At 41.4% G+C, this 17,031-nt stretch overlaps 1 protein-coding gene across 1 annotated transcript; it reads right to left on the reverse strand.

The window, feature by feature from the left end:
* Positions 1-201: 201 nt before the first annotated feature.
* LOC101138124 (DDB1- and CUL4-associated factor 12-like protein 1) lies at positions 202-2,220 on the reverse strand. Its single transcript, XM_031005960.3, has 2 exons — positions 443-2,220; positions 202-349 (listed from the first exon to the last, which is right to left on the reverse strand). The coding sequence occupies exon 1, from the start codon at positions 1,854-1,856 to the stop codon at positions 465-467; it is 1,392 nt and encodes a 463-aa protein (XP_030861820.2). The 5' UTR covers positions 1,857-2,220; the 3' UTR covers positions 202-349; positions 443-464.
* Between the last annotated feature and the right edge of the window lie 14,811 nt (positions 2,221-17,031).

Consider the following 17,031-nt stretch of genomic DNA (forward strand, 5'->3'; position numbering starts at 1 on the left):
CTCTCCAGAAAATATGTAGGAACACCTTGCTTACTAGAAAATTTTCTCTTCGTATCTGCAATGAAAAATAACTGAAAACAATGCTGTTGTAATATTGGTAACGAGGAAAAACAAGGAAAACAAATATACATAACTGAAAGACCATGACTGCATCTTCTTAAAGAAACAGAATGTATGAATCACTCAAAGAGAGAATGCAACTAAAGATTAACCAAATTTCTTTGTATGAAAATTCCAAAAGATGGTGTTGGAAAGGAGTCAAAAAGTCTTAAAGCCAAGTTTTCATTGACCAAAGGACCACTCACTCTCTCTGCTTGGAGGAGTACAAATTAAGCTGGGCTGGTTCCACCTGGAAAACAAAAGACGCACAGAGTTAAAAGCAAAAAAAAAAAAATGCAGCATGAAGGACAGTCGGGCGGAACTGAAAGGTAAATCTGTGTACCTGGAGTACAAGGCGGTCATCCTTAGCTCCAGAGGCCTGCATAGTTCCCATGGAGGCCTGCAGGGAGAGGCCCCCCAGCCACAAAGAGCTTCATCTCAGGCCAGTTGTAGCAGTGGGTGTAGAGCGCATTGGGAAACACTTCCATGCCACCAAAGTAATTCACCCAGAAATCATTGTGGTTGAGCCAGCCTCTGCCACAGGCAAGCCTGAGCTTCCTCCTTGCAGGTCCCGAAGAGGACTCCAGGGTGGCGGAGGCTCTTTCCTCCAGGAATTTCTGGGCCCGGACGTCATAGAAGAGCAGGGAGCCCTGACCGGTGCCCACAGTGATGATGTTACGGTAGAAGCTCAGCGACCGCACGCCTGTGCCACCCTCTCGAGAACACAGGGGCCGGATGTTCTGCTGGTCCTGGCGCAGATCCAGGAAAGAGACGTGGGAATGGGAGCCCACGGCGTACACAGACATATCATCACAGTAGGTCAGGCACACATTATCCCGGAAGTAGGGCAGCCTGATGGACAGCAGCCTGGATAGTGCGCTCCCGGCTTTCCACAGGTGGAAGTAGCCGTCCAAGGACACCGCTCCCAGTTCCTGGTTCTTGCCGCCGCAGGCCAGGGCCCGCACCTTGCGGTTACTGGGGTTGATGATGGCCCTGGGGATGGCCTCCATATCCCTCGGACGGATGTGGGCATATACGGGGAGACCCGCCTCGCTATGCCAGGCAACAGTGTCATCGAACTTGTCCGGGTCCATCCGCCACAGCGCCACAGTGCCGTCGCGGGAGCCGCTCACGGCTACGGTGTCACTCAGCCAGGCGACGGCGAAGATCCAGTCCTTGTGGCCACGGCGGTCGCCCAGGCACAGGGGGTCCAGGGTGGGCAGCTGGTAGATGGCCAGGCTGTTGGGGTTTTCGCCGCCGGTGGCCAGAAGCGTCTTGGAGGGATTCAGCTCGATGGCATGGATGCCGCAGCCCTGTTGGTCCTGGGCCAGCCTGGCCTCACTATCCCGCAAAAGGGGAATGCGCGCGATGTGGCCTGACTGCACGTCCACCACGAAAAGCGTGTTACACTTGGTGCCGCACACCACCTGCCTGGAGTTCAGCCACTGTGACGCGAACACCTTGTTGACGGTGCCCAGCTCCAGTTGGCGCTCCGTCAGCAGCTCGGGCAGCCTCTGTACCGCGTAGCCTCGCATCTCGCCATCGAAGCCCTGGAGCCTGGCGGGGCCCCACCCGCCTACCTCCCGAACCTTCAGATAGTGCACCATCGAGCGATACGTCGCCGGCCGCCTCTGCCTCTTGAGTAGCAGCGGCCCCTCACCGTCCGCTGCCGCCAAGCCCTGCGACGGCGAGCTCTCGGCGCCCGCCTCGACCGCGGGCGCTTTCCGTTTCCTGCTACCTGTTTGCTGCTGGGCCATGGTGGGCGGCGGGCGAGCGGCGGCGGCAAGGCGTTGGTGGCGGTTGCAGCGCGTGGCTCCGGAGTCGGTCGTGGCGGCGGCGTGGATGGCTGCGCTGGAACCGAGCCTTCGGATTCTGAGGCGCGGCAGTGGCGGACCGGGTGAGGGACGCGCGGGAGAGGGCGGCGGTGGCGGTGCAGACCTAGGCGAAGGCGGGAAGTGCGTCTGGCCGGGCAGTGAGCGCAAAGTCAGTGTGGGGCGAGATCGACGCGGGGGGCCGAGTGGGAGGGGCGGAGGCAGTGGGAGGAGCAGGCGGTCGGGCAGGCGGGTGTGAGCGCGTGGGGTGCCTGAGGAGTAGCTGAGGGCGGGCGGGGTGAAGGCTGGGAGGGACAGGGAGGGGAGGGGGTAGCGGAGCTGCAAGGGCAGAGTCTAGGAGGGCCCGCAAGCCAGGATCCCAAGTATCAGACACACGGCATTTCGCTACCCTCAGGACAGCAGCTAACTACCCTTCTTAAAATCCCTACTTCAATAAAATCTGAAACCTACGATATAGTCAAGCACGGGGCTAGAAGGAGCCCAGGCCACGATCTGTCTGGAGAAACCAGTGTGCACTTGGTGTAATCCTGGGACACCCTTCGCTAAGATTAGACATTAAACTTGGCAAGGGATGGGGGATTCGGCAGCGCAGGGAGACCTTTACCCATATGTCAGACCTGCAACCCCTCAAGTTTCAGCCCCTCAGTTGATGTCTTAAACAGTTTCAAACAAATATTTTTTCCCTCCTCAAATTGAGGTCTCTGAGCTACTGCCACAGTCCCTTGAGGAGTACAATCCAAATGCAAATCCCTGGGACCCACATTTGGCCCATGGTGATATCAGCGAACACTTGGTTTGGTGCAGCCTTGAGAAAATGGTAGGCTGTACTAATGGGGGAGGAATCCTGAGGGGCTTTTTGGAGGTGTTTGCTTCCTTTGAGCCTCAGAGCCCTAAGGAGAGGGAGTGGAAGGATCCTGAGAGGGGGACCTCTTCCCCACTCCTGAGAGGCAAAGTTAATATCCCCGTTGTCAGTCCCAGAGGCGCCCAAGCAGAGTCCCTGGGACCTTGGGACAGGGTCTAGAGGCAGAGGATTTTCACGTGCAGAGAACATAACGTTCCAGAAGAAGGCAACAGCATGGATACAATGATGCAAGTTTAGAGGTTCTGTGCATGAATAACTTCTCAGAGTTCATAAAGTTCTTATCCAGTTCTGCTGCTTCAGAGCAGCCAGTCAGGTGGCAGGCCCAAACGGGGCATACTCAGTTACCCAGTGATTTCAGTTACACAGTGATACATTGGGGAGAGAGGGCAGTGAGAACAAAGTCAGTGTGTGGACAGATCCACGAGGAAAGCCGAGCGGGAGGGGCTGAGGCAGTGGGAAGAGCAGGCGAGTGGGCAGGCTGGCCTGAGGGCGTGGGGTGCTGACACCTGCGGTGATTAATTTACTTCCCGATCAGGGAAAAACATAAGAGTTATTTTGTTGCTGCTTCTCCCCAACCCCCTCTTTATTTTTCTGGTTTTCTGTCCCCTTCCCCCATCCCTTTTTGCAACTTCGCCTCAAGTGCACAAATTTCAAGTAAAAGCCGTAGGTCCTTCTCACCACTCCAATCCAGCAGCTGCCTTCCAGTGCACCCCAACACTCCCTTGCACCTCACTTTTGATTCCTCCCCATATCATTCATCCTATAGCAATAGAAAGGCTGCATCTGCTGGTGGTAGTAGTGAACATGAAATTAGGGACAGGTACATAGAGGAAGCTGCATTTTGTTTCCACACGTGGACACAAATGGGATGAATGGACATTTTAGAAAGAGGCAACCATATGTGAAAAGGCACAGATAGTGTAAAGGATTGTTTCGTGAACTTTAGTGTACATTAACATCTCAGGAGCAGCTTAATAGATGTGCATATCCTTTGATTCTATCCCTAAAGATTTGATGCAAATGATCAGTGGACAATTATTTGAGAAACACTGGTCTACACTCCTCTCACTCAGGTGGGAACAGCATGTGTTGCAGGTAGGAGGAGATAAATATCTTCATGTACTTCAGGGTTACCCTGAAAATGGGCCTTATCCAGGTGAATATTGTGCAAGAATTGGGAATTAAAAAGATTATGATGATGTAGATGTCAGAGCAAAGAGTGGCCCAGGGAGGAAAATTGTACCTATTATGCATGTAGAACTTAACCATTCTTTACTATTGCCTTACACCTTTACTATACTGTTATATTAACAGGCATTGCTGCAAGTGAGGCAGGAGAATAGGGTCTGGAGGCAGGGAACCTAAGGCCCTTTCACCCTGACTTCCTGGAATTAAACTGAAAAGAAACCCTAACTTTCCACGCCTAAATAACAAAAGGACCACAGGCTACTCCCTTCACATACCCCCACTTTTTCTGCGTCCTCAGATGGGAAATTAAAAGTACCTCTGATTGGTTGCTTTTTGCAACCAGTCAGATGTTTGCATAGGAGTGTATCGATGTAACTTCACTTCAGCCTCTGATTGGTTACTTTCTGCAACTAATCAGACTGATTGTGGGTCATCCCTTCATTTACATGAGGTGAGTGCCAAGTAGCCATTGGGAAACCTCCAGAGCATATTTGGACACGAGGAGATTCTGTATCCGGGGCCCTTGAGTCGCTGCTGGGGCCCACTCCCACACTGTAGAGTGTACTTTCATCTTCAATAAATCCCTGTTTTCGTTCTTTCATTGCTTCATTCTTTCCTTGCTTTGCTATGTGTTTTGTCCAATTATTTGTTCAGAATGCCAAGAGCCTGGGCAAGTTGCAGTCAAGACCCTCTACTGGTAACACAAGAACAAATATTGTCTCATTTAATCCAACCTTATAATAGTGGTAACCACTAATATTATTAGTCCCATATGAGGACATTGAGGCTTGGAGAGGTTATGATTTTGTCCAAAGTAAATGAATTATTAAGTCATCCCAAGTAGCTTGATTCCATATTCCATGTTCTTATTCACTTCCCAGAGATTGGAGAAATTCCAGGGATTGAGTAAAAGATTCTGCTAGTGATTGATACGCCTCATTTCCTTGCAGCACAGATGATGGGATATGACTATGGAACATCTGTTGAAGTTGGGTACTAGGAGTAAAAACACTAAGCCAGCTGTCAGGGGCTTGGAGATTCATTTTGTGATTAGTGTCAAGTCCTGCTGAAAAGAACTGCTCCATAGGAGCAGGAAGGACCAGTGTAGGTCATCTTGATGTCATCTTGCAGCAGATGAACAGTAAGGGTATCCATAACAAACAAGAAGAACTAAGGACCACAATCAACTTATTTTTCCTGGGACCAAGTAAGCATCACAAGTCTAATAGGATCCCATAGAGAAAGGAAGGAACTTTTGAAATTTTACTGATATTGGCCTTTCTACCAGCCAAGTGTGTGTAGCTTGAACTCAAATGCAATTCGACTTAGGAAAGTAAAGAAATGTGCTATATATTCCTCTTATTTTTCATGAAACACGATAATATCCATTACCCAAGGCTTACAAAAGGAGAGGGATTTCTATGCTCTGGGGGATGAGGTACCACAGATAGTAGAGTGGCAACCCCTTAGAAACTTAACACTGTACCCAAGTCATAATGCAGTGCTCTTCTGTTTGTAGTGGTGGAGGGTGGATATTATAAATGTCTAAAACATGGAGACAGAAGAAAAGAGATTTCCAGTTCTGGCCAAGATAGAGTAAACCCATTCTTTCAAGGTCCTCCCTCTTCAAACTAAAAAAATTCTGGACATAGCACAACTTTAAGAAGTCTCTGAAAGTTGAAAGTAAGCTGGATGAACAAAGGACCACAGAATTTGAGGAAATTCGGGGTAGTGAGTTCCCTGGGTGTCTTTATTGTGTCCCTTATATATTGGCCAGAAAGTTGCAGGAGCCTCTAACCCAGAACCATGAATAGGCAAAGATAATAAAAGCTCCAACAATAGCCTGTTGTCCATAGGCAAAGGATCTGGAAAACAGAGGCCTAATTGCAGAAAAGCATTTTATTTTTTTGGCAATACCCATCCTACTGCAGCTAAACATCAACAGAAAAACTACCCTACCTCACTCTACCACAGACTGTTTCAGTGTGTGGCCAAGTAGAGAGCTGATCTTCCATTCTCTCCATGGCAGAAGTAGGTGTTATACTCCTTGCAGGGGTAGTGTCAGTGTGGTCCAGTAGTAAACTCAGCCTCCACTCACATCTGGTCAGCAAGGAGAAGGTTTGAGAAGTGGCTCATCACTACTATGCTTCACACCCCTCCTCTTCGCCAATTTCAGTAAGGCTCAGTGACAAGCTGAGCTTCCATTCACATTTAGTATCAATGAGTCTGAATAAAGCAGTGAGATTCAGAGCTAGTCAGTTCTCCACTATCCTTGACTCCTGGTGTCAGCGGTAACTGAACCTCTACACACACTCAGCAGGAAAAAGGACTGAATAAGGAGGTGGGAAGTAGGGCTAAGTCTTGCTCCAAAGAAATAATGAAATACATACACCTACAGATTCAAGAAACTAAGTGAACACGTATAGTATAAGCCCAAATAAATCCACACCAAGACACATTATAATTAAATCTCCGAAAAAAAATCATAAAATAAAACAGAGAAATGGCACATTAACTACAGGGCAAAACCAGATCAAATGACGCCAGATTTCTTATCTGAAACCACAAGGCCAGAAGGAAGTGCTGAAATAAAACATGCCAACCACACATTCCACATGTAGCAAAATTATTCAGGAATAGGGTGAAATAAAGACATTCTCAGATGAAGGAAAACAAAGAATTTGTTGCTAAAAAAAAATACACAACCCTTGAAAAATGGCTAAAGGAAGTTGTCTAAGCAGAAAGGTATTCATAAAAGAAAACTTGGAATTTTAAAAGGAAAAGAAGAATATCAAATGGGTAAAACCATAATTAAACATAATAGGCTTTTCTACTTCTCATGAGTTTCTTAAATCATATTTGATGATTGAAGGAAAACTTATGACACTATCTGATATAGCACTCAATGTATGTAGAAGGAATATTTAAGAAAATGATATTTTAAAGTATGGGAAATAAAAGGACTTTATAAAGGTCTATACACCTCATTCAAAGTGCTAAAACACTGATAACAGTATACTATGATAAATTACATGTGTATATATTGTTACCTAGAGCAATTACAAAAATACAAACTGATATACTCAAAAATGCTGTAAAAATGAAGATAGAACCCAAGAAAAAGGGGGATTTCAAATAACCCACAGGAAGGTGAGAAAGAAGAGATAGAGAAAAAAGAAAGAGAAAACAGAAAACAAAGTAGTGGCAGACTTAAGCCCAAACATATCAAAACTTACCATAAGTACAAATTGTCTAAGTATGCTAATCAAAAGACACAAATTGGCAGAGTAGATTAAAAAGCAAACATAATCCAAAAATATGCTGTCAATAAGTAACCTCCAAAAATATGACATTGATAGGCTAAAAGTAAAAGGATAGAAAAACATGTGATGCATGCATTAATCACAGAAAGCAGGAAAGGCTATAGAAATATCAGATAAAATGGACTTCAAAGTGAAGAAAATTACTAGAGTCAAAGAGGTTCATTACGTAATTTTAGAAGAATCAATCCTTAAGGAAGACATAACAATCCTTAATGTTTATGTTCCAAACTAAAGAGACTTCTGAATAAATGAAATAAAAATGAGTAGAATTAAAAGGAGAAATAGACAAATCAAGATCCTACTCTCAGTAACTGATAGAACTACTAAACAGAAAATAAGCATGCATATAGAAGAACTTAATAATCCAACCAGCTGGATCTAGTTGACATATGTAATACACTCTACTCAACAATAGCAGAACACGCATTATTTTTTTAAGCACGCATGGAACATTCACAAAGATAGACCATATTCTAAGCCTTAAAACAACCTTAACAAATTTTAAGTATTGAAACCACAGTGTATGTTCTTTGCTCATAATGAAATCAAATAGAAAAACAATAAATCTCTAAGGACTAAACAACATGCTTCTAAATAATCCATGGGTCAAAGAGGAAAGTCTCAATGGAAATGAAATAATGTATAGAATTCAGTGAAAGTAAAAGTACAATATATGAAAATATATACCACACAGTGCTGAAAGGGAAATTTGTAACATTAAATGCTTACAGTAGAAACAAAGGTCTCACGAAATATAAGTTCTCATTTCAAGAAACTAAAGCAGATAAGAGCAAAATACATCCAAGACAAGCAGGAGGAGAGAATTAATAAAGATATAAGCAGAAATGAATTTAATTGAAAACAAAAAACAATGGGGATAATCAATGAACCTAAGAGTTGATTCTTCAAAAAAATAATATTAATAGCCACCTAGTAAGACTGACAGAATGGAAGAAAGAAAACACAAATTACTGGCATCAGGAATGAAATAGAAGGCATCACTATAGGCCCTGCAGACATGAAGGGATAATAAGGGAATATTAGGAGCAACTTTTACCTACATTAATGTAAGTTAGAAAAAAAATGGACCAAATTCCTCAAAAAGTACAAACTACTACAACTTATTGAGTTTTAAGTAGAAAATGTAGATAGCACTATTGCTATTAAAGAAATTGAATTAATACTTTAAAGTCTCCCCATAAAAAGTCACTTCCATACACAAATACTTTGGAGAAATCTACCAAACTTTTAGAGAAGACTTAACACCAAATTTACACAACCTCTCCCAGAAAAAATATAAAAGGAGACGTCTTAGTCTGTTCAGGCTGCCATAACGAAATAACATAGACTGGGTGGCCTAAACAACATAATTGTCTCACATTTCTGGAGGCTAGAAGGTGCCAGAAAGGTAGGTTTAATTCTGAGGTCCCTTTTCTTGGCTTGTATATAGCTGCCTTCTCACAGTGTGCTCACATGACCTCTTTTTTGTTTGAGGGCTGAGAGAGAGAGAGGCATCTGTTCGTCTTCTTATACAGCCACCAATACTGTCATATTAGGAGTTCATCCTAATGACCTCATTTAACTTTATTTACTTTCTTAAGGGTTCCTTCTCCAAATACAGTCACATTGGGTATTAGGGCTTTAACATAATGAATCGTAGAGAGACATAATTCAGTCCATACGGAGGGAATATTTTCCAATGAATTTTATGTAGCTAGTAATTCTCAACAAAATATTAGCAAACTGAATCCAGCAAGCTATAAAAGGAATTATACAGCATGACCAATTTGGATTTATTCCATCTATGCAAGTCTGGTTCAACATTAGAAAATCAAACAGTGTAAACTACCATCTCAACAATATTTTGTAAATAATATGATCATATCAACTGACACAGGAATAGCATTTGACAAAATCCAACCCCCATTTGCAATTTAGAACTTTCAGCAAACTGGGAACAAAGGAGAACGTCATCAACTTTGTAAAGAACATGTACAAAAATTTACATCAAATATCATATTTAAAGGTGAGGAATTATATTTCTTATGTCTAAAATCAGAAACAAGACAAGGTTTTTTTGCTTTCACCACTTTTACCCAACTGTAACTGGAATTTTTACCCAGTATAATATGGCAAGAAAAAGAAATAAAAGCTGTACGGATAGGAAAGAAAGACATGAAACTGTCTCTACTTGCAGATGTAATGATTGCCTATGTAGAAAATCCCAAGAAATCTGAAAAAGAAAAACAAAATTTTTAGAACTAATAAGTGAGTTCGACAAGTTCATAGGATGCAAAGTGAATGCGCAGAAATCAGCTTCATTTCTATATACCGACAATGAACAAATAGAGAATGACATTAAAAACAAAATACCATTTAAATCACATAAATAAAATGAAATAATTACATGTAAATTTACCAAAATATGTACAGGATCTGTATGGCAAAAAGTACAAAATAATAATGAATGAAATCAATTAAGACCTAAATACATGCCATGTTTATGCATTGGAAGACACAACATATTAAATATGTCAACATTCCTGACTGATTTATAGTTTTAGAGCAATTCCTACCAAAATCTCAGCAGGGTATTTTTGGAGCTTGTTCTAAAATTGATATCGAAAGGCACAGGCCCTAGAATAGCTAAAGCAATCTTGAATAAGGTGAAATCACTCTATGCCACATTAAGTCCTGCTACATAGCCACAATAATCAAGACAGTGTGATATTAGCAGAGTGATAGATACATCCAAAAATTGAATAAATAACCCAGAAGCAGACACACAATAATGCACCTAGCTGACTTTTGACAAAGGTACAAAGGCAATTTCAATAAACAGCTGGAGAAACTGAACATCTATCGGCAAAAAAAAAAAAAAAAAAAAAAATGAACCTTGACCCAAACCTCACTTCTTAAACAAATTCAGTAAAGTTGCAGGATACAAGATCGACATACAAAAATCAGGAGCATTTCTATATGCCAACAGTGGACAATTCAGGGTAATTTTTATATATCAGTTATAATAGATTTTTATTGGAGGCCAAATATAAGATCATGTCATCTGCAAACAAATTTGACTTCCTCCTTTCCGATTTGGATGCCCTTTATTTCTTTCTCCTGTCTGATTCCTCTAGCTAGGAATAGATTGCACACAGATTTAAAACATAAAATCATAAATCTCTTTTTAAAAAAGCACAGATTAAAATCTTTGAGATATAGGCAATCTTTGTGCTAGGCAAAGAGTCCGTAGACTTACAAACAAAAGATTCATCCTTAAAAGGAAAAACTGATAGATTGAACTTCATCAAAATTAGAAGTTTTCACTCTGTGAAAAACCCTGTTAAGGACACTAAAGCACAAGCTATGGCCTGGGAGAAAATGTATGAAAACTGCGTACTGAACAAGGGACTCATGTCTTGAATATATAAGTACTCTTAAAACTCTCAAAACATCAAGCCTGTAATCCCAGCACTTTGGGAGGCCGAAGCGAGCAGATCGCCTGAGGTCAGGAGTTCGAGACCAGCCTGGCCAACACGGTGAAACCCCATCTCTACTAAAAATACAACATTAGCCAGGCGTAGTGGCGTGCGCCTGTAATCCCAGTTACTCGGGAGGCTGAGGCAGGAAAATTGCTTGAGCCCGGGAGGCAGAGGTTGCAGTGAGCCAAGGTCGAGCCACTGCACTCCAGCCCAGGCAACAAAGGAAGACACCCTCAAAAAAAAAAAAAAATCAATTAGGAAATGGGTAAATGACAAAAACAGACATTTAATTAAAGAGGAGTTTCAAGAGATCTTATATAGTCAGACTCTAGTATGTTGTTGAGGATACAGTTTTCATACATTTCCTCCCAGTCTATAGCTTGATCTGTCTTAAATAAATTATAACATATCTTCATACAAAATCCCACACATGGATGTTTATAGCAGCTCTATTTGTAATAGCCAAAATCTAGAAACAACCTTGGTATCCTTCAATGGATGAATAATTAAATAAATTTTGCTTTATCCATATATTGTCTACTGCTCAGCAGTCAAAAAGGAGCACATGGCCAATGCATGCTACCACTAAGATGAATCTCAACGGAACTATGTTGATTTAAAAAATGCCAATATCAGAAGGTTACACACAGTATGATTCCATTAATATAACATTCTGGAAATGACAAATTTATAGAACTAGAGAACAAATTATTGGTTACAGGGGTTAAGGAGGGGAGTGGGAGTGAGAGGGAAGTGGGTTTATCTATAAAAGGGCCATAGTATCACTGTAGTGATGGAAATGTTCTACATCTTAACTTTATCAATGCCAGTATTCTGATGGTGATATTTTAATATAGCTTCTTTTTGTTTTGTTTTGTTTTGTTTTTTTGAGATGGAGTCTCGCTCTGTCACCCAGGCTGGAGTGCGGTGGCGCGATCTTGGCTCACTGCAAGCTCCGCCTCCTGGGTTCACACCATTCTCCTGCCTCAGCCTCCCAAGTAGCTGGGACTACAGGCGCCCGCCACCATGCCCGGCTAATTTTTTGTGTTTTTAGTAGAGACGGGGTTTCACCGTGTTAGCCAGGATAGTCTCAATCTCCTGACCTCGTGATACACCCGCCTCGAGCTCCCAAATATATAGCTATTTTTTAATTGTGGAAAACTGGGTAAAGTGTATACTGGATCTCTATATTATTTCTAAACATTGCATATGAATACATTTTTTTCAAAATTTAAAAAATTGTTTGAAAACCATTAAGAAAGAAACCATGTTTTCTTCTAGGCTTTTTATGGTTTTAGGTCTAACATTTATGTCTTTAATCCATCTTGAATTAATTTTTTGTATAAGGTGTAAGGAAGGGATCCAGTTTCAGCTTTCTACATATGGCTAGCCAGTTTTCCCAGCACCATTTATTAAACAGGCAATCCTTTCCCCATTTCTTGTTTTTGTCAGGTTTGTCAAAGATTGGATGGTTGCAGATGTGTGGTATTATTTCTGAGGGCTCTGTTCTGTTCCATTGGTCTATATCCCTGTTTTGGTACCACTACCATGCTGTTTTGGTTACTGTAGCCTTGTAGTATAGTTTGAAGTCAGGTAGCATGATGCCTCCAGTTTTGTTCTCTTGGCTTAGTATTGTCTTGGCAATGCGGACTCTTTTTTGGTTCCATATGAACTTTAAAGTAGCTTTTTCCAATTCTGTGAAGAAAGTCATTGGTAGCTTGATGGGGATGGCATTGAATCTATAAATTAACTTGGGCAGTGTGGCCATTTTCACAATATTGATTCTTCCTGTTCATGAGCATGGAATGTTCTTCCATTTGTTTGTGTCCTCTTTCATTTCGTTGAGCAGTGGTTTGTAGTTCTCCTTGAAGAGGTCCTTCACATCCCTTGTAAGTTGGATTCCTAGGTATTTTATTCTCTTTGAAGCAATTGTGAATGGGAGTTCACTCATGATTTGGCTCTCTGTTTGTCTGTTATTGGTGTATAAGAATGTTTGTGATTTTTGCACATTGATTTTGTATCCTGAGACTTTGCTGAAGTTGCTTATCAGCTTAAGGAGATTTGCGGCTTACATGATGGGGTTTTCTAAATATACAATCATGTCATCTGCAAACAGGGACAATTTGACTTCCTCTTTTCCTAATTGAATACCCTTTATTTCTTTCTCCTGCCTGATTGCCCTGGCCAGAACTTTCAACACTATGTTGAATAGGAATGGTGAGAGAGGGCATCCCTGTCTTGTGCCCAGTTTTCAAAGGGAATGCTTCCAGCTTTTTCCCATTCAGTATGATATTGGCTGTGGGTTTGCCATAAATAGCTCTTATTATTTTGAGATAAGTCCCATCAGTACATAGTTTATTGAGAGTTTTTAGCATGAAGGGTTGTTGAATTTTGTCAAAGGCCTTTTCTGTATCTATTGAGATAATCATGTGGTTTTTGTCTTTGGTTCTGTTTATATGCTGGATTACGTTTATTGATTTGCGTATGTTGAACCAGCCTTGCTTCCCAGGGATGAAGCACACTTGATCATGGTGGATAAGCTTTTTGATGTGCTGCTGGATTCAATTTGCCAGTATTTTATTGAGAATTTTTGCATTGATGTTCATCAGGGATACTGTTCTAAAATTCTCTTTTTTTTTTTGTTATGTCTCTGCCAGGCTTTAGTATTAGGATGATGCTGGCCTCATAAAATGAGTTAGGGGGGATTCCCTCTTTTTCTATTGATTGAAATAGTTTCAGAAGGAATGGTACCAGCTCCTCTTTTGGTTGGTAGGCTATTAATCATTGCCTCAATTTCAGAGTCTGTTATTGGTCTATTCAGAGATTCAACTTCTTCCTGGTTTAGTCTTGGGAGGGTGTATGTGTCTAGGAATTTATCCATTTCTTCTAGATTTTCTAGTTTATTTGCTTAGAGGTGTTTACAGTATTCTCTGACGGTAGTTTGTATTTCTGTGGGATTGGTGGTAATATCCCCTTTATCATTTTTTATTGCATCTATTTGATTCTTCTCTCTCTTCTTCTTTATTAGTCTTGCTAGTGGTCTGTCAATTTTGTTGATCTTTTCAAAAAACCAGCTCCTGGATTCATTGATACTTTGAAGGGTTTTTTGTGTCTCTATCTCCTTCAGTTCTGCTCTGATCTTAGTTATTTCTTGCCTTCTGCTAGCTTTTGAATGTGTTTCCTCTTGCTTCTCTAGTTCTTTTAATTGCGATGTTAGGGTGTCAATTTTAGGTCTTTCCTGCTCTCTCTTGTGGGCATTTAGTGGTATAAATTTCCCTCTACACAGTGCTTTAAATGTGTCCCAGAGATTCTGGTATGTTGTGTCTTTGTTCTCATTGGTTTCAAAGAACATCTTTATTTCTGCCTTCATTTCCTTATATACCCAGTAGTCATTCACGAGGAGGTTGTTCAGTTTCCATGTAGTTGAGCGGTTTTGAGTGAGTTTCTTAATCCTGAGTTCTAGTTTGATCGCACTGTGGTCTGAGAGACAGTTTGTTATAATTTCTGTTCTTTTACATTTGCTGAGGAGTGCTTTACTTTCAACTAGGCAATACCATTCAGGACATAGGCACGGACAAGGACTTCATGAATAAAACACCAAAAGCAATGGCAACAAAAGCCGAAATTGACAAATGGGATCTAATTAAACTAAAGAGCTTCTGCACAGCAAAAGAAACTACCATCAGAGTGAACAGGCAACCTACAGAATGGGAGAAAATTTTTACAATCTGCCCATCTGATAAAGGGCTAATATCCAGAATCTACAAGGAACTTCAACAAATTTACAAAAAAAAATCAAACAACCCCATCAAAAAGTGGGTAAAGGATATGAACAGACACTTCTCAAAAGAAGACATTTATGCAGCCAAAAGACACATGAAAAAATGCTCATCATCACTGGCCATCAGAGAAATGCAAATCAAAACCACAATGAGATACCATCTCACACCAGTTAGAATGGTGATCATTAAAATTCAGGAAACAACAGGTGCTGGAGAGGATGTGGAGAAATAGGAACACTTTTACACTGTTTGAGGGACTGTAAACTAGTTCAACCATTGCGGAAGACAGTTTGGCGATTCCTCAAGGATCTAGAACTAGAAATACCATTTGACCCAGCCATCCCATTAATGGGTATAAACCCAAAGGATTATAAATCATGTTGCTATAAAGACACATGCACACGTATGTTTATTGTGGCACTATTCACAATAGCAAAGACTTGGAACCAACACAAGTGTCCATCAATGATAGACTGGATTAAGAAAATGTGGCACATATACACCATGGAATACTATGCAGCCATAAAAAGGATGAGTTCATGTCCATTGTAAGGGCATGGATGAAGCTGGAAACCATCATTCTCAGCAAAGTATCGCAAGGACAGAAAACCAAACACCGCATGTTCTCACTCATAGGTGGGAACTGAACAATGAGAACACTTGGACACAGGGTGGGGAACATCATACACTGGGCCCTGTCATGGGGTGAGGGGAGGGGGACGGGATAGCATTAGGAGATATTCCTAATGTAAATGATGAGTTAATGGGTGCAGCACACCAATATGGCACATGTATACATATGTAACAAACCTGCACGTTGTGCACATGTACCCTAGAACTTAAAGTATAAAAAAAGGAAGAAACCATGTAATATACATACATATCCAGTTATATATGTTATCAAGACAGAAAATTAAAAAACGCAAACTATAAGCACCCTTCTGTCAGTAGGCATAACGTTAACATATAAGACTCTGTGCCTTCAATTGTGAGGCCTCATTTTTTGACTTGGCAGAGGCCATTAGAACATTTGAGTGCTAGAAACGGAAAAATATAGTGCAGTGCCATCCTACTTCCTTTGCATTCTTCACTCCACCATATACAACTGCCAGGTACTGAATATAAATTAGCAGAAGCAGCCTGTTTAGCATTACAGACACCTCATAAGTATACCTAAGGAGGTTGCAAGCTAATAACTTCAGTGAGGTGCTGGAATCATGATTCTTTAGACCAGGAGTAATCAAATTTAATAAATATCATTGAAAATTACACTCTTAATATGTATGGTTTAAGAAATGTCTTTGAGCTAAATAAACATATTTTTTTGTTTCAGTATACTTCATTATTATTTTAAAATTTGGTTATTATTGGTGATGCAGCCATTCAAATATTTGGTTTTATGTTCAGTTTTTAAAATGTTTATTACTTTTCCCATGTCTGGATTAAGTGGCTTTCATAGCTGAAAAAGACACTTCATGAAGTTACATAGGTTTAATTAGAGGAAGGGTATTATCGACTGAGTTTAGTAAATCATTATTTACATTTTAATCCCACCTACCAGTTATGCATACACTTTGAAAAGAAACACTGGTAATAAAGTTTCAACTTCTTTGAAGCCCAATAGTTGTTCCTGCCAATTTATGGGTCAGCATTGCGATTTGTACTTTTATAAAAGATTTGATATTTGCTGGGCATGGTGGCTCACTCCTGTAATCCCAGCACTTTGGGAGGTGGAGGCAGGCGGATCGCTTGAGGCCAGGAGTTTGAGACCAGCCTGGGAAATACGGTGAAACCCTGCCTCTACTAAAAATACAAAAATTAGCAGGCCTTGGTGGTGCACGACTGTAGTCCCAGCTACTCCAGAGTCTGAGGTGGGAGGATCACTTGAGTCCAGGAGACAGAGGTTGCGGTGAGCGGAGATTGTGCCACTGCACTCCAGACTGGGTGGCAGAGTGAAACTCTGTCTCAAAAAAAAAAAAAAAATTGATATCTACTACAGCTCTTCATTTGGAATATTTTATAAACAGTTTAGAAACACTGTTTCTAAAGGATGAGTTCATGTCCTTTGCAGGGACATGGATGAAGCTGGAAACCATCGTTCTCAGCAAACTAACACAAGAACAGAAAACCAAACACCGCATGTTCTCACTCATAAGTGGGAGTTGAACAATGAGAACACATGGACACAGGGAGGAGAACATCACATGCCCAGGCCTGTCAGGGGGTGGGGGCTAGGGGAAGGATAGCATTAGGAGAAATACCTAATGTAGATGACTGGTTGATGGGTGCAGCAAAACACCATGGCACGTGTATACCTATGTAAGAAGACTGCATGTTCTGCACATGTATCTCAGAACTTAAAGTATAATAATAATAAGAAGAAGAATTGCTTGAACCTGGGAGGCTGAGGTTGCAGTGAGCTGGCATTGTGCCACTGCATTCCAGCCTGGGCAACAGAATAAC

The sequence above is a fragment of the Gorilla gorilla genome, chromosome X (genome assembly GCF_029281585.2).
Source record: "Gorilla gorilla gorilla isolate KB3781 chromosome X, NHGRI_mGorGor1-v2.1_pri, whole genome shotgun sequence".
Lineage (NCBI taxonomy): Eukaryota > Metazoa > Chordata > Mammalia > Primates > Hominidae > Gorilla > Gorilla gorilla.